Source organism: Sitodiplosis mosellana, unplaced genomic scaffold, assembly GCF_009176505.1.
Source record: "Sitodiplosis mosellana isolate CC-2019 unplaced genomic scaffold, AAFC_SMos_1.0 Smas_scaffold_6166, whole genome shotgun sequence".
NCBI classification, from domain to species: Eukaryota; Metazoa; Arthropoda; class Insecta; order Diptera; family Cecidomyiidae; genus Sitodiplosis; species Sitodiplosis mosellana.
This window is the reverse complement of record NW_022601407.1, coordinates 1,299,662-1,318,916: the sequence shown is the minus strand read 5'-3', so window position 1 is coordinate 1,318,916 and position 19,255 is coordinate 1,299,662. Positions and strand designations below refer to the sequence as shown.

The 19,255-nt window shown below is 36.5% G+C and overlaps 1 protein-coding gene across 5 annotated transcripts in view; it reads left to right on the top strand.

The window, feature by feature from the left end:
* The window catches only part of LOC129575181 (uncharacterized), a 30,676-nt gene extending 11,656 nt beyond the window's left edge, over positions 1–19,020 (top strand). For all 5 annotated transcript variants that reach the window (XM_055458199.1, XM_055458198.1, XM_055458200.1 and 2 more), the window contains 8 exons: positions 8,883–9,769; positions 12,506–12,632; positions 13,658–13,778; positions 15,605–15,681; positions 16,964–17,345; positions 17,456–17,741; positions 17,830–18,529; positions 18,625–19,020. In XM_055458199.1, the coding sequence (XP_055314174.1) occupies positions 9,449–9,769; positions 12,506–12,632; positions 13,658–13,778; positions 15,605–15,681; positions 16,964–17,345; positions 17,456–17,741; positions 17,830–18,529; positions 18,625–18,758 (2,148 nt within the window). In that variant the 5' untranslated portion in view covers positions 8,883–9,448 and the 3' untranslated portion in view covers positions 18,759–19,020. The remainder of the gene's footprint in view (positions 1–8,882; positions 9,770–12,505; positions 12,633–13,657; positions 13,779–15,604; positions 15,682–16,963; positions 17,346–17,455; positions 17,742–17,829; positions 18,530–18,624) is intronic.
* Positions 19,021–19,255: the final 235 nt, after the last annotated feature.

Here is a 19,255-nt window from a genome sequence, read left to right as displayed (position 1 = left end):
CAAGTTTTTATTCAGAAGTGTTGAAGGAGAAAAAAAACTGAAATTATTTATTGCTCACAATCGATAATATTATCCTCTTGCAATTTCCTAATGTCATACTCCACTCTATGTTTATTGTTTTGATCGAATGAATTCTTATTTTTCGATTTAATTGCATAATCGTTATCAAAATGAGATTGTATCAATTAGATGATTTGCAAAGCAGAAAAAAGCGGAAAATTTTATTGGATCATTAATCATGTACAATAAAAAAAAAATTTATTGCTTGATACTACATAAGGACATAAATTTCCGTTCGTGCGCATTCCTCAGCAGCCAAAGTAAAGAATTGCGTGTGAAATTTGATTTGTGTTAATCGAGTTTCTGACAACGATCATTGGAAAATAACTCAATTAAACAATTGAGATAATCATTTCCTCTGCATCCATTACATAATTAAAATTTGGGCTTTTCGATAAACCGTCAAACTAATTGAAATTTGCCATGGCGCTGCTGGTTTTTATCCGATGACTTTTTTTTAATGCAATAATTTAAAAAAAAATAGAGTAAAAAATGTGAAAGAATGTGATGATTTTCACTTTACAAATTTGCTCAAAGTTTTCCTGTGTTGAAATGGCAATAATCGAATTGATTAAATTAATGTTTGTGCAAACGTGAGTCTGAAAACGTGGAATAATTGTTAAAATTTCTTTGTGGGAAAAACATTCTGACGACCTTTCATAAGTTTCGTACTTTCAATAACATTTCCATCTCAATTGAAAAAAAAATGAAGTTCATTATCATTTGCTCTTCAAATGCTGTTTCAATTTCTCTTTCATTTTTTCAAAAGTCTTATCTGTTGTTTGGAGTTCAATCGCATAACATCATACTTGAGTTTTTTTTTGTCAAATGATATGGATGCAACTCATTGATAGAGAGAAGAAGAAAAAAACGTCGAAAGAAAATATAATGAGATTAGCTATCGATCTGCATAAGAAGTGGTTCTTTCCTAATCAATGTCCAAAAACCGATTCAGTGACGTCTGTGTGACGTCCATTCCCAAATCGAGTGTTGACTGTATTTTTGGCGCGAATTAACCTTTAATTGCTACATTATACATATAAATCTGGAGAAATCAATATTGCCTGAAGGACTTTATCCGCTTCGCTAATCGAATGTTGTTAATCGAACATAGTTCGATGATTCACGAGCAAAGTTTCTGTTGTTTACCATTCCAGTTGTGTGAACAGGATTTGATCATTTTGGTGGGTCAATACATTTTTAACGCATTGTTTATCTCGAAAGATTTCTTATTATCATAAATTTTTAATTAGTTCTTTTTTCTGATTCGAGAATTTCCTAACAACGAATAATTATTAATTGAAGTTTCGTCCGATTGTTTTGTTTGCCTGCAAACAGAATTACGCAGTAGCACTGTAGCACTTTAAATCGTCAATGTTTGCCATTCGTTTCCCGTGTGCAAATAAAATGACTAACAGTCACTCAGTTTTATGTAACTGTATGTAGTGATACACAACTAAAACTGGCTAAGTTGATTGAAATCATGCGTTTTGTATGGAGACAATCACGTTTAGTTATTCTTTCAGTCAGTCGACTAATTTGGGACATGTGATTTGTGATTAACGTTAACTGCAGTTGCTTATTTTGTTCGAGACAATCACTTTTAGTCAGTCAAAAATTTTCCACACGGGTTATCACTTATCAATATGATTGCAACTATTCATGGCCTCTAAATAATTAGCTGACATATAAAATAAGTAATTGGTTCAGTTTATAATGTTGTGATAAAAGCTCCTTCGATGAAACGACAAACATTAGATCCATGGCAATACAGTCAAAGTTATACCAAATAACAAATGTTACATTGGAAAATCTATTTTATGTTAATCCAACTTCTAGCTGGACATTTTTCTATTTGCATCGACAATTCGGTGAAAGTTTTGTTTACATCTCCGTCCAATTTAAATTGAAACGTGTAATACAAATGCCTATCTAAATGACCGCAATGCAGTACAATCAGCTGTTATGATTTATGGTTGCCCTGCATTTTGTTCAATCTTTACCCACCACCCCCCTCCCCCACAAACACACTTTAACATCCAATCAATTCATTACATCAACGTGTTGTTAGTTGATGTTATGTTGCTAAAACATATTGATTTTAGTTTTGAATAATCTTTGGATGAACTATTTATGTGGGTCACACCGTTCGAATGCACAAAAAACAGGCGGCTATGAATTCATAGCAATTGCACTAAACAATTTATCATTCAACATGCTGGCCTACATTCACAATTGAACATCGTCATCACGTTGTCACAAATCGGTTGCATGTTTCGCAAGTAAAAACCACGGAATGAAAATGTTGTGTTTCTTTGGTGTGCGACGCAGGCTAAATAAATCACAAATGGCAAGACTTCAACGGTATGCTTCGGTTTCGGCTTCTTTAATTCACTATATTTTGGTATATTCTTTGCGTTTTGTTGTGTAATGAACACTCGAATACGTTTGTTTCCTAGATAATTTTTAAATAAATTGCCCAGACATTGTGACAACAACGTATAGATTAACGCTATTTAGTTGACTGCAATTGAAATGAGCACAAGAATATTGTTAGTAATCGCAATTAGCTCTGTGTAATAGATTGTAGTAATTGATTCCAAGCTCAGCTGAACAAACTGCGTATAGACTCTTGAACGTGCGCGTTAGTTTCAACTGAAAAATGACATATTTCACCGATTACTGCGCAAATGTACTGAGCGCGTGTCATTTGAAATGACAATTTTCCGGCTTAATCTCGGCAATGAAGCTCTTTTTTCATCATGGAAATTTTTCAATTCTGATCTCATTTGCAAACTAATGAAATAGTTTGAACGGCTTAACTAATCCACTGGCGAATCATTCGACCGATTGAAAAGTTAAATATCCACCGAAAGAACACATTACATAAAAATGAGTCATCAAATTTTGTTTGGGTGGCATTTTTCATCGATTTTTTTTCTTCTTTATACGGTATCATGAGGATGAGCCGCACAAATTCGGCTGATGATTTATTATGCGGGTCCAGTTTGTTGTGTTGGCCTGAAACGTAGTAGCTAACGTTTTTCATTTTCGCTTAAAATTCCTTTGGCTCTTTTCGGTTTGCCAATTGGTGGATAACGTTCTATTTTTATGCGGCAATGTTTTTTAGTCGCAACAAATAGGCGAGGAAATACCATGAAAATATTTAGTTTAGGCCCGTCATCATTTCAGAGTCACTGAAATTTCCTAAATTTAAAGTGTTTTTCTTTTTATTCGTGTATTATTGTTTTTTCGTTTGCTTCTGAATCGAGAAACTTGTGCAAGTGAAGTCGATGTCCGCTTGGATATTGACAGACATTTCGGACTGATATTTCAGCAAATTTCAATTTACGACATAAAATGCTTCATTTTATTCAAAGAATTTTGGCCATACTCCAAGTATCAAATCGCTATCGATTATTTTTTGCTCCGTTCGATTGAACTTGATGTGCGCAGCGATCCGATTTCGGTTGTCGCTGCATATAAATAGCTGTAGCACATTGCGGTTCGCTTAATCGATCGAAAATCAATGTGTATTAATTACTAGCCAACACAGCTGTAGGTACTTTGACAGGGTCACAAAATCAGCTCCCAGCAGAATAACTTAACGTTACATGAATTATTATTAAAATCGAAAAATCAAAACTAAAACTAAAATGCTGCTGCGTTCTACTGCGTCTCAACCACGTAAGTATTGAACCCATCGAAATGTATTTGGAGCCCACGATTCAGTACGAATATATCGGGAGTGTATCCATTGAACAGCTCAAAACGACCTGAAATCACGAACAACAATGTATTACATGCCAATCAAAATTATACCTTTGTATAAGATGCATTTTGCAGCCACTGTATCACGATGCCTAACGGTTTTCAGTCCTATTGGACGCTGATTTGACGCGTTGCTTCTGTTGTAAATGGGTTGCTCCGCCTCTTAGAAAGTCAGATGCGTTAGATCTTCGATGTATGTGGCTTCATCTTCTTCTTGTGCAGCAGCATTCTCCGTTTCAACGTTTGATTCAATGATTGATCGCCAGTTTTTCCGGTATACTTTAACTTTAGACACCAACCGATTGTTCAATTGTTGATCTGGATTTTCTGCTGCATTTTCAACCACTTCACCTGCTTTAGGTTTTTGTCCCAATTTTTTTGTCTCACATTACGATTAAAATTGTCGCCGGCTCAATTGTGTCACAATGATGTCTGGCAATCCGACTTCTGGCTTCGGTTCACAATTGTGGCACACCTTGAATCGATGACTTCGTGTGTTCCGTGAAAATCGCTGCACACGTTTGCGATGTGTATGGATTTGCCACGAATCGAACGACACAATCCCCTTGTTTGAGAATAGACTTCACCAATCTGCGAGTTCCCGGAGCTCGAGTTGATTGAATGTATTTGTCCATGCAAAGTCAAGCATATTGGCGAGTGGCATACGCAGCCATTGCTCTTTGTAGCATTCTCAAGCGATGACGAATGTACGACATATATGTTTTATATGAAATGAATGTCCGAGAATGAAAACGCAACTTCTATTCACAACCACACGTGTGCAAGGGGGGGGGGGTATAATTTGGAAGCCAGATTTAAGGTATGGAGAGAGCATTGACGACTCTGGGATTGACATGTTGATAGGCCAACTTTTTTTTGCTATCTATTGGCATCATCAATTTTCCGCCCTGACCCCTCCTTATTGCCAAAGGGAGGGTGCTTTGGGTGAAAAATCGTGTTTTCCATTCGAGATGTTTCCTTAGAGAAGCGATTTAAGGCTCTGGGAGTGGTTTTGGCCCCCAAACCCCCCCTATGTTCAGAGACTCGATTTTGACGAGCTATCGTTTGGCATCATTATTTGGCAACGACTACTCCGAAAAAAAAAATCGAAGTAGTCGTTTTTTGGCAACAAAATGTATGGAGACCCCCCCTATAACCCCCCCTAGGGAGGAAGGTCTTGAGCACTAGAATACTATAGAAAAAAGAAAAACTTGAATTTATGCTATTTTTATGGAAAATTTGAAATTCTAAGATTCGACCCTATTTTGTGGGTATTTGCCCTTGACCCAATGGGTCACCCCTGTACCTGTGAACTATCTCGGCTCTACTATCCCACGGTACAAAAAGAATTTCATTTCCCTTTGTTTTTGTCAAAAATGTGGCTATATATAAAAAGTCCGGACTTCCATACAAAATAAAAAAACCAGGAAAAAAATACATATAATTAGTTACCATACCCTATTGGGTCACATGGGAAAACTAATGATGACAGTCGATAGAGCATAAAAAACGAGTCTATGAACATGGAGGGCACCAGGGGTCAAATGCCCTCCCTAACCCTTAAATATGGGTTCGAAAAGAAAAAAACGAATTTTCAATGGACCCTTATTTAGAGGGTGGGGAAGGGTCAGGTGGCAAAAATAATGATGCCAAACGATAGCTCGTCAAAATCGAGTCTCTGAACATAGGGGGGGTTTGGGGGCCAAAACCACTCCCAGAGCCTTAAATCGCTTCTCTAAGGAAACATCTCGAATGGAAAACACGATTTTTCACCCAAAGCACCCTCCCTTTGGCAATAAGGAGGGGTCAGGGCGGAAAATTGATGATGCCAATAGATAGCAAAAAAAAAGTTGGCCTATCAACATGTCAATCCCAGAGTCGTCAATGCTCTCTCCATACCTTAAATCTGGCTTCCAAATAATACCCCCCCCCCCCTTGCACACGTGTGTTCACAACACATATAAGTGAAATAAAAATAAAAAATTTTATTGAAATGAAACAACACAATCGAATTTTTTTAAAGTGTAACATCGTTATGTTGTTACACTTACTACATACCGATGTTACACTTTAAAAAAATCTTTTTTGTTGTTACACTTTGAAAAAATTCGATTGTGTTGTTTCATTTCAATAAATTTTTTTATTTTTGTTTCACTTATATGTGTTGTGAATAGAAGTTGCGTTTTCATTCTCGGACATTCAAATAAGCAAAATACACAATACAAATCATACCTCTTTTCCTGTGGAGATTGTTCGTCTCACTGACGCAATGCGAGTTTTCATACCAGGGTCCACTGCAGCTTCGTAGAAAAAATCCCGATACATTGCAAGAATATCCTCGGGTGAGAGTTCCGTTTGCTCTTATTTTGGCTTGACTATCTGTCCTAATTCGTTGGCGGAATTTAAACTTGCCTCTCACCAGCCCATTGATCTTCTCCATATCAAAATAATGTGCCCAATTTTCATCACGGTTCGCATAGAAATCATTCTGTTTCCATTCATCCTCACTGTCTGGATTTATCGATTTGTTGGTGAGAGCTAACAACAATTTCGTATCGATCGGAATGTGTTTCAGTTGAAATGAGTTCATTGGAACCACTGCGAAATTTCTAACACTCGGTGGACGTAGTGCACTTGGCTGCGGCATCATACGATCTCGTTTGTGTTCCTTTCACTGTATTTCCAAACTCACAGTGTCATTGTGAAACTGTTCAACAACGCGTTGAATGCGACAAAACATGTACAGTGATTGAAACCAATGAGTTATAACGAAATTGAACATGTTATTGTTTGCTGGACCACCAATTGCTTGCAATTGCTCCAGAAAATCTTCATACAAATCCTCCTTCAAGTCGGAATCAGGATTCAATGGACGCTGGAAAAACAAATATTTCAACAACGCGTTGATATCGGCGTCATTGATTACCACTCGATCGTATGGCTCCACATCGTCGAACTAGGACTCGTTCTATCGGTATACACAAATTTGTAAAAACCAACGCACCCGCTTCCAGCGATGTGCGAAAATGTTATTCTTCGTGTACAGATGGGCGGACTATCTGATTAAGATTAATTAATCTTAATCAAACACCCAAAATTCGCGATGATTAATACGACCACTTAATCACTTAATCGCTATTAATCATGATTAAGTGATTGTGCAATTGATTAATTAATCATATCGAAAAAAAAATCGAAGAAAAAGTTTCATACAAAAAACATGTCAATTTTGACCAGACCTAACAAATGTTGAACAAAAATGGGTCTAGCAAAAATCGACATGTTTTTTGTATGAAACTTTTTCTTCGATTTTTTTTCCATATTATTAATTAATCTCTTGCACAATCACTTAATCATGATTAATAGCGATTAAGTGATTAAGTGCCGTCTTAATCATCCGAAAAATGATTGTGCAAGTGATTAAGTAATCGCAAAACGCCCACCTGTATCTTCGTGTTGGTTGTGTATACACCGTACAACTCGTTGAAGACATTTCCCACGTCTTCAGACTGTGGCCACTGGAAGTCGATGCCGATTTCTTCTCCAACCATTTAGCGATATTCGATGGGAATTTTCATCCAATTTTTGAGTTTGTTCTTTTTTGGTTCGACAACAGCCTCAAAACAGAGTTTGATTGCTTCTCCACCATCCTTTGCGAAATAGTCGGTGTCGTCATTAATCTTATCGTCCGTTGCACAATTCACTTGATACAGAAAAGCAACGAAGCCAGATTTGTGATGACGGTGTCTTTTTCACTAATTCCCGTGAAAAACTCAACGATGTACTCTCTCTACTTTATGTTTGATTCGTGTTCGATGTATGTAGCAAAACACCACCCGAACGACTAATAGTAAATTTTGCGCCGAATAAACAAAATATTTTGTGCTCGTATGATATGAATTGCAATCAACAAAACCGAACATTGATACATCTATGCCAACTTCTAGAAATGAATTACAAAATATCAAAACTAACTACATATCCCAAAACCTTCTCCAGTCCCGAGAACAATGGGTATTAATTATATTTTGTGTTTATTTTTTCTTCATCAAAATAATATGCATAAACACAAACACAAACACAAGCACACACACATACAATATTTCCGTATTCCGTGGATACATATCCCATACGAAATTTGCATACCGCACAAAAGAATGCAAGCGAAAGTCTCGTTTACCTCACTCATATTGCTCATTCAAACATGTTAATTCTCTTATAATATTGCATCAGTCTAATGCCGTACGCCCGCCCAATCGAATAATCGATTGCACACAATTTGCTTCCTTTGCAAAGTGAGACCAACAAAACAACCGGATCAATTAAAATGCGGAATGTACGTGATGAACGTATCATATTCGTCAAGTGCTCCGCTGTCTCACCACACAAATTCAAACGGCTGATACTTTCGGCGGTGTTGTGTGTGTGTGTATATATGTCTGTGTGTTCATATGTATATTGTGCAATTTTAATCGAATCAAGCCAAGAATGCATTACGGACTCAGCGTACCGGTATCGTCGTTTACATTTTATTTCACCCCCCCCCCCCCTCAAACCACGGCAATTTCATTAAATAAACTATTTATTTTGGCATCAAGTCTTTTTGGCAGAATGAAAGAAAATACATGAATATACATTTTCTTTGATAGATTGCACAGTTGTTCACATAGTTCCCACATCATTCATTTATCGCCGGGTTTTTCTTCGGTGCATTCAATAAATTTTGATCATAATTAACTCGAAGCGATGGGAATTGAAGGCGGAAAACGAGAAATGCAATTAAGGAACAGTTACGTGGGCCTTTTTAATTCGGCTCTCAACATTTTCTCAAACATATATTTTATTCATGCTTTCGAACAACGAGAAAAGTGCAATGGTAACAAAACAAAATGGTTGCAGTGGAGATATCGAATTCAAAAGATTGGAATTCAAAGTTTAGTTATTATTCAAGCAAATACTTATCTAAATTTTATTGAAAATTCATTCATTTTAACTATGATTTTGTTCGTTCGAAATGTACTGATTTCCATTTTTCTGGTTTTTATTTACAGATCGAAAGTCGCTCTAAGAAAGGAAGTTCAGAGATTATTGACGAGTAATTTGAAAGCCGTCAAAATTCGATCGTTAAAGTGGAATAAATCGTTTGGTTGCGCAACGACATTAATTGGGTCGCTTCAGATCGCATTCGAACTGATCAAAATTCGGCTCCTACCAATACTAGCCCCGAATTTCCCTCCCATCATCGAACTGTATCTAAAAGTTCATTGCGCGACCAGATAAAAAGAGGAACCGTATACAAAGGAGGGAGGCAAACACATACACACACACTGAGGCTATTCCGGTTGCATCAGGCCAAGGAGTACAAATGATAAATGGTCGAATATCGGCTAACCGATCCAAAGTAGGCTCCACATTGCTCAGTGACAAACAAGGCCACGCGCAAGTGGTCCTTTGTTGTTCCACCACAAAGCACAGTTCAGCAACGCTGTACATTGGCGTGACAACGTAATTTTTTTTAACCGATTTTACCGCTTAACCAAAACCAAACTAATCAGCTGACTGACCGAATTCATCGCACGGTCAGGGAAGGTGGGAATCTAGATAAAACGGTTTTTATATGTCAACGGTTGTTACTCAGGCTGAATTTTGCGCCACCACGGTTACGCAAACTGATTACTCCATCTCCGCAGCGTCGTCCGCTGTTTCGTCAAATGATTTTCGGCGAGCATGGATAACGCCACATCCGGAAAGTTTGCCCGGTTTAGCGGAGAGAAATTCCACACAAAATCAATATGCTGGTACCAAATTGACGGTTTCTGATGCCAGCAAATCGCCCAGCCCTTTGCAACAACAGCAACAGCAGCAGAAGCAACAGCAACCAAAACAACAATCCATCGATCATGATGACGAAGTGGCACTACATCCATTATCAAATCAGGTAAACAAACACAAAAACAGAACGATTGCAGTGCAATTAGAACTGATAATGTTATTTCTAAGCTAGAGTGTTATCAGGCAAAGTAAGCGCTCAATTCGTAAATACAATATTATGCCAAAGCCGGTCTCAAATGTATACCGCTTAAGCTTCCGGATTCTGCATATCAAATAACACAATTGTGTATGCTCAATTGCTCATATATATATATATATATGCCTTACGTGTATACACAACAGTCTAGTATTCATTTATTTGTAATGCTCGATCGTCAGCGAGTGAGGCATATATTCTTTTTGTATATCGCTGAACAACAACATGTGCTATTTTTCGAAATCTGGCGCCAATGTATTAAACACCGACTCCGAAGTATAACAAACATTGTCAAAATTTTGTTATTCACATAGCATGATCAAAAGCGGCTGACGATCACTGAATCTATTTCAAAGTTTCAAACAAAATACTGAATTGGAGAATTCGAAGCGTTTTGTTCGCGTATTTTTTTTCCTCATAAGTACCAATGCCAAACAAACCATAGTCGGAAAAATCAAATCACATTCGTTTCGAATGACCAAGAGAATATTCCGTTTGATATATTCTAAACATCGCATTTTCATTATCATATTTGCGACGCCGTCGTCGTCTTTTAAAAGATCACAGTTTAATTTGTGTACGGAATGTTTCATTCATGTGTTTTAATTTATGAATCATTAAATATCGCATTTGAAGATAAATATTACAGAAAGAAAAGGAGAAGAAGAAGCAGAGAGAAAAAGTGTGGAATGCCAAACATTAAAGCACATTGTAATTGGATTTCATAACGAGAAATGCAAAAACTTCACTAGAAGCTTCATTTATGAAATCGATTATTATGATGAATTGAAATGAATATCCTCAAAACTGAATACAGATTTACAGTCGTTTGCATGATTCGTTGCTTAAATTAGCAGCGGTTCGTTTGTGTGTTTATTTTTGTAACAAATCCGCATTTTTCGGACAGAGTCACTGCAAACATTTCAAAGCGCTCATGTACCTTTCAATTCAAATCAACGCGTTTGCTTCCGTTTCCATTCAACAACAGCGTTTCTTTTCTTCGTTTTCATAAAAGACCAAGTTTAAGATTAATTTCCAAATTAACTCATCATACGACTGAATGAACGACGACGAAAGCAAAATGGCACATAATTACACGTGTGAGGAAATGCTGCAACACATTTGGCTTGATGTGGTGTGTGTTAATTGTTTAGGGCAGCACATGTAGCGTTGCTTGTTCGTATCTGTATGTTGGTCGCTTGCCCGTTCTCAAAACAACGCATTTCAAGGTTCAATAACACATATTTTAATTCTTCTTTTACATATCATTACGCGGTATAAATAGAACATCGCGAAAACTGTGATTCTATTTACTGTTTGTGTTGGCTGTGTGGCCTCGTCATCTTCGATTTATGGATGACCGAATTTGTGGTAGTATCTCGTATTCAATTATGATAAGTGCATTTCGGAATCGGTGTTGGCTTTTAGCTAAAGCGACAGAGAATGAATTAAAAAAAAACTGACGCCGTACACCGTGTGTGGACTAAGCAAAAACAGCAAAAATGTTCGATTGGGGAAAAATCATATGTGAAACGATATCAAGGAGGTTGGGTGGTCAGTTCTAGGTTGAATTGCGTCATGCGGCTTCAACGATGACGAAATATGCTATTCTCTCTCTCTCGATCTTTCTCTCTTTCTCTCTCTCTCTCTCTGTCCGTGTGTATCATTATCTCTCAATAAAATCAACTATTTCTTAATACACACGTATGCATGAGAACAACGCGCCTCGTTCACTTCGTCAGGAAAAATTTTATCAAAACTATAACCGCAAGAAATGACTCTACATTATTTACATCTACAACGGAATTTCTTGGCATTTATGTATTCAATTTCGTTCTATTCATTCAGGAGTAATTGTGCATACCAAAACAATGTCGAACCGAGTATAAACGTCATTCATGTTCACTACCGACTTGTTCTAATGATTTTGCATGCTAATATATGCTCATAAAAATAATGAACACAAGTAAACGGTTACCTTTACTCTTTATTGTTGATTTTGAAATGGAATCTAATCTTTTGTTCAAAATCCATTTCAACTTTCAGCCAGAACATTCTAAACATTTGGTTTTTCCTTCTGTTGAGTCAACAGTATTGACATCGAAAAAGGAGAAAGTGTTTTTTTTTTCTGTTGATTAAAAAAAGCAGCTGAAATAAATAAATGAGTAGATATGGAAGCGAATAATGGCAAAATTACGCCATTACTTCAGTTGATTTATATGTACAAAATGAATACTTCGCGAACATGCAAATGATTTTCTATTTTAGTACACTTTACAATGCGGGAAATATTTGAAGCAAATGACGCTCTTGCACTTGGTGTTTTTGCGGTTTATGGGAGTAAAAAATGCTCATATAAAAGCCACAGATACGACATGAAATGGCCAAGTTTAAAGTGAAAATTTAGGTCACAATTTTATAATTAGCATTATATTTACAAGTCTGGCCACCAAAATGTCAAGAAAGCACCCAATGAAATGTGTATGTACGTGCGATGAAGGCGTCATTTTTTTTCTGCGCAGACTGCAAATGAATTGAATATATTCAATGTATGATAACACACTAAGCTTAATGGTCTAATCAAAAAAGACAAAACAATTATATGTATTCCATATTAATGTATGTTTTATTTTCATTATAATTTAGGTTGGAGGTCACACGCGACTTCTGCTCCTGAATCAGAGTACGGTCATAAAACCATTGAATATTCGTGAATTAGATTTTTATCAGAACATTCCATCGGATATTCAACAATTCGTTCCTAAATACAAAGGTAAGTCACACAATAAAACAAACATACGCCGTTCGGCCACATAATCCGACTATTAAAATTGAATTGCGATTAATTTGCGTCAGAAAATAATTGAAATAATTTTATTTGTCTGTCGCGTGTATGGGTCAATATAGCTCAGAAATTTATCGACTATCGACGAAACTATTTTCAAATAAATACAACATGAACAAGACGACACAAGAAAACGAAGAAGAAGAAGAAGTCGAACAGAAAAAAAACAAAGAAGACAATGAATGGTATTCATTCAGCGTCATGTATGACGAAGGATTTTCTCTTGTATCGTTGTACGACATTGCCATTGTTCTTTGCAAAGTTGAAAGGCCAATGATCTGGTTCGTCTCAAATGTTAATTCCAATCTCATTGCTCGATTCGAAATGTACACCGACACAGAAACACGCACACATGCGGACAGACCTGTACACAGTTTGGTTTTTATTTATGATTGGCGGTTTTACTAAAAGAGTCGCGACACGCTCAAAATAAAATCCAAACGGCTGATAACAATTTGGGTTTAGATTTTAGGTCACTGTAAAACTCGCACGGCATTCATTCCAATGAAATCAATTGACCGGTGAGAGCGAATGCAATATCAGCAAGTTTTCGAAAATAGTACAAAACGATTACGTATGATTTTCTTGATTGCAATGTCATGACTCAATTGGAATGACCTACCACAATGAGTCACTGTAATCATTGGAACCGAAAACCAGAATTTTTACGAAGAAATGATTAAATTCTCACTCTTGGTTTCTTGTTTTTTGCATCGGTTGTGCGTTTCTTTATTTGCTTTTAATTATGGGAAGCTTTGCAATACGTTGCCCCACGTCATTCACATCAAGGAAAATATTTACATTTACATGATTTTATTGACTGATCGATAGAGCTCCTGGAGACAAACACATCTTTATATGTGTATTTTTTTTTAACAAAAACTATGAATGAGAATAGACGATGACATTTTGTCGGCAATTGTTTAGTTAATCATAATGTTTTTTTTGTGCAGGCGTTATGCAAGCGACATCGATGAGCGGATTCAAGCTGGAGAAACGTTACTCACCAAGCTTCCACGAAGACCCCAATCGAAAACCGAGCGCATCGAAACGGAAACGTGATGATGTTTTACGGTCAGTATTTTATTTGTGATTTAAGACCACATCTCATTCTCGTTTAATCTCGTCAAACCAAATGAAAAATACTTTCGTTTTGATATGATGATGTAGATTCTCGATTCGTTCTTATTTGTTGAATGTTGTTTTTCTTTCGACGTAGAGAATTCGAATGGTTACACTCATTTATTTCATGTATCATTGAAAACCAACCATTTGGACAGGAAATTTAACAGAGTCTCGTCAAAAAACACACAGGGTATTGTTGTCTGAGATGCTTTTTGTCTGCAGGATGAAATGCGATTTCGTGATGGCATTCATGTTATTTTTTTCTGGCAAAAGTTCTCGAATTACTGCTGAATTGCATTGTGCCATATCGTTATTCATTTTCTGTTTTCACAATTATGTGTAGGATAGCGAAATGAAAGATAAGCAAAAGCAGCTTTCATTTGAAAATTGGGCAAAGTTCATACTATTTAAAAAAAAAGAAGAATTATAACATACGATTGTACATGGTTTTTGTGTTAAACTAGTGAATATATGTTTTTGCACCATCAAAATTGTGTGTGTTTTTTTCTCTTCAAATCGTACATTTAATGTCATTTCAATGATTTTTGCATAGTGATTTTGTTTTGCGCCAGTGTCAAGTTCGAATTACAACGGAATGTACAAAGAAAAGTACAGACTTTTCTGAATTGGGTAAAATTCATCTTTAAATATTCGAGTAACAAAAAAAAATGGTGAAATGAATCCGAATTAAATTTTGTTTGTTAATCTATGTTACAATTTTCAGGTGTATGTTTTTAGTAAAGCCAACCACATTCACAAGCTATTACACACACCCACTGTCTCTGAAGAAATCGTGTGCAAAGCGTGTGCAGCCCATATTACTGAGCTGAGAAACTTGAATTGGTTTCTACTAATCTATAGATAAGAATGTAAAATCCAATAACAATTAGAACAAAAAAAACAACAACAGATGTAGATGAATTATAACAAAAAAAATATATGTGGAAAAAATAAAGAATTTGAAAACCACTCATGTTTGTATATTAGCAAATTAAAATGAAGGACAAAAGCGACAAGCATGCGCTCAATTTAAGTGGCACTAAGCTAAGCCAATCCAATCGCGTACTTGTCTGTTTGGTCCATTACTTTATGAATGGTGTAATTAAATATACACACTTTTGCGACTGTATTGTGAATGGGTATTTTATTTCTTATTTCAAAAAGAATGAAATACAACAACAACAACCAAAAAATACGAATAAAAACTAGTTTTACATGAAATCCAAAAAAAAAATCGAATTGTTTCTTCTGACAACAATATTCGTGATAATTCTGAAAAATTAATTCCAGAATAGTTAGGGAATACACGCCAATAAAATGGATAACTGCCGGGAACATAATACCAACCGATCAATGCCATGCCATGCCATCACACACACACACACACACACACACAAACATATTTTCGTCTTACATTATAATAATCAACCATATTTATTTCACAGTCGTTCATTTCATTTATTATTTATTTTCCAACTTTTCTTTTTCCCAAAACGAAACGTTCAACGTCATTGTATTTAGCGCAGGAGTGTTTGCTTCGTCCATCGCAACCGTAAACTATCAAAATCGATGGCAGTTTATTGTACAAAACCAATGAACAAAAAAGATACAAGCAAGTTGCTTGAAGCAACACACATAAAAACCTTCAAAATCAATTCAAATTCCTCAAATCAATAGACAAACAAAACAATCAAATCATTTGTAGAATATTTTAAACGAGTACACATGGATTCTCTAACCGGGCGATTTTTCTTTTCTTTTTCTTTTTTTTACAGAATGAAAGTCCATAGGAATGGAAATGCGATGGAGATTATTAAAAGTATTTCTCAAATAGACAACTCTAACAAACAATGTTAGTATCCCATGACCATGAATCATAATAAAAAAAAATGAAACCAAAGCAAATCAAAAAAAAAAAAATACGCACACGCATCCACAAAGCATTTACAATGAACGTCGAGCATTTAGGCAGAAAGAAATACAATAAAGAATTCATCATTGACCGTCACCTTCAATAGTTCTACAAGCATTGGACATCCCCAAATTGAAACACACATCTGTTTGCATGGCAACGTTGATTTTTGTTTCTTGGATATTCGATTCAATTCGGCATTTTTCGGCAGAGAGAAATTCATTTCCGATTTTGTGGTACCAGTCTCAAGAATGATTTTACCTACTACATTCACTGGGATTCGATTGTTCTTTGTCTTTTTTTTCTTCTGCGAAATGATGGTGATATGATGTTAGGGGAATCATGATATCGTTGAAGAAAATTCCAAATTTCACTTCTTAGACCGATATTGAATTTTTTGAGGATTATTGCATGGTTTCCAAGAGCTATTTCAACTTCTTGAATAAATTTAATTCACCGTCGTTCATCTTTTCATTCCATAATCAATTGTATGGTTCAAATTTTGTACTACTATTGCCGAGATAGACTGTTGTAGGCTTTGTTAATGTTTGTTGGAAAATCGTTGAAATGTATTTGGTTTCGTTGCCGATGAGTATGTTCGTGTCGCTGGGAATTGTTCACTGCAGAGACTACTACATTCATGGGTGTTATGAGATTGGAAAGCTCCGCCAAACAGATGTAATCAATGGATAAAAACAGAACGGAACCTCAACCTTGAGAAATTACGCAACACCGAACATAGAAAGGAAAAAAGCAGCGCATTACACATTCATCACATCATGTCATTTTTTGCTGTTGTCGTTGAACAACCTATGGATTCCATTGTTAGTTGGCCAGCTGATATCGATTTTCTTATCGTTGTGACACAATATGAATCTTGTTTAACAACTGCAATTCCCACTGGTGCTTTACTTTGTGTCACTGTTCATTCAAGCCATCGTATTTTGTATGGCGCAACATTTTATCGATTTTCCCGTCTTGTGGGTTTGCATTGCCTTCTGTTGGGTTTTTCCCCCTTCGGTTTTGTTATTTTGTCGACGGTTTTTCATTTTCAGTCATTGAATGGAAAAATGCTTTGCGTTTTTCCACTAAACCATATACAATTATTTATGTATATTATCCGCATTACACAATTGACGATTTCTTTTCTTTTCTTTTTTTCCCATTTTCTTTTGTTCTACGGTTTTTTTTTGTTCTGTTTGCATTGCATTGCGCTGCGTAGATTTTCTAATGCTGGAGAATATCACGTCACAATTCCGCCAGCCTTGTATATTGGACTTGAAAATGGGGACGAGACAACACGGAGACGATGCATCGGCTGAAAAGCGCAGTAAACAAATGGCAAAATGTGCAGCAAGTACATCGGGTACATTAGGTGTGCGATTGTGTGGCATGCAAGTATATCAAGCCGACATTGAGCACTATATGAAACGCGATAAGTACTATGGCCGTGAATTGAACGAGGACGGATTCAAAAAGGCGCTATACAATTTCTTCCACAATGGTTTCCGATTGCGAACAAGAGTTGTGCGAAAGGTTGTACAGAAATTGGATCAATTAAGGCGTGTGATTGAACGACAATCCAGCTATCGGTTTTATTCGTGGTGAGCAAGCAGTCAAATGATAATTTTTAACTGTATCTGTGCATATATCGATATTGATGCATGACTTGTGAAGCATCGCATATTAATTTAATGACTTGGTTTCCTTGCAGTTCATTGTTAATTGTTTACGAGGGCTATGAAGATCCAAAGGATATGTTGCCAATGGATGAGGATGTGTTGGCAGTTACCTCACCAACTGACGACATACACAGTTCCAAAGGCGAAGGTGATAATCAATCAAGGTCAATTGAGGATGATTCACACAGCGGAAATTGTTCGTACGATGCAGATGCATCAAACGATTCCATTGAATTGAATTTATCATTGGATGAACAACAGCCTGATACACAATCAATCCATGTATACACCAGCCACACACAATCGAACCATTTACCGGTAGGTCCTATGCTCAGGCGAAATTAAAGTAGGATGATTGGATCGTTTATTATTATTTTGATTGACTTCTGATTTTGATTATTTGTAGCTATCGCTGGCGTCAACTGAAATAAAATTGACAACGACAACAACAGTCGATATACCAGTTGAGCAGCGTGGGCCGGGTGAATCGGCGGTACGCGGTGCATCTTTAACACCGTTTGTTCCAATCAACGAAGAAACGGTTTTCCTTGATGCTGACCCCGTAACATCGTCTGGCATCTCAACAATGTCAAGCCCAATGTCATGCGACTCGTGGATGAACTATAGCAGCAATAGCAGTGACGATTTATCGGCCATATCGGATCGAATACATGCACACCAACAGCAACAGCAGGACAGTTCCGAGGAGAGTAGCCTCGAATTTGATACATCGCTGGCACAATCGACACCGAAAGTCAAACGTAATTTCGATGTTGTAAGTGAATACACGTTGGTCGCCGGTCGTGATTCATCCAATACCGGTTTCAATGCGTCGGCTGATGCAAATGGAGACGATCACAATACCAGTGTAAGCCAATCGAAGCGATTACGTGGTCAATCGACAAGTGCTACAACCACAACACCTACCGCTACAGTATCGGGCATAGTCGGGCCATCGAAGCGAAAGGCACTGCATCGCAATAGTTCGTTGTCTGGTGCCATTTGTGATATTCGAATGATTGATTTCGCTCATACGACATTTATGCGAAAGAATGACCAAATGTCTAGTTATGCGAATCCAACGACGGTGCAACATCAAGGGCCAGGTACGACTAACTACACTTTTGAGCTTGTTGAAGAGTGTCAACCTTCTTTCCAATTTAAATTAACTTTGATTTTCTTTTTTTATCCCTGTTTGTAGATAATGGTTTCTTACGCGGTATTGAAAGCCTTCGTCGTCTCTTAACAGATATTTCCAACGATGATGAGATTGAAAATGAACAGAACGAAACGGTACAGTGCATATCGGAGAACTCTGTCGATGGATTATCGTAAAACGAAGCAATCGAATAAAAAGAGAGGATGCCAGCAGAAGTTATAACTGTTTATTATATGACATTGGAACTGTACCACTTTTCAAGTGTCACACGATATGTGTGTGATTGAGTCTCACTTCAATCAATAGCAATCATTGTTCATTCAATCACCAGAAATAATTCGGAATTTTGACTTGTAACTGATTGTTTGATTGTATTTGCCGTAAATTATAACGAGAATGATGAAGAAGAAAACAATTCAACAAAAATGAAAGCAAGAAGAAGGAGAATAAGAAAAAGGAAGGAGAAAGTCCAAATTATGAATAAGTGGTGGGAAGAGAGAAAAGCAAATTAGGTTGGAATCGATACCTGACAATTAATTGTGATTAGAGCATTTTAAAATAAAAATTCTGATGACTAAACGAAGTAAAACAAGAAGGGAAAAAAATAACAAAAATTCAAGCATTGGCAATATGAACAAAAAAAAGAAGTTATTTACAATTTTACGGATTGCAA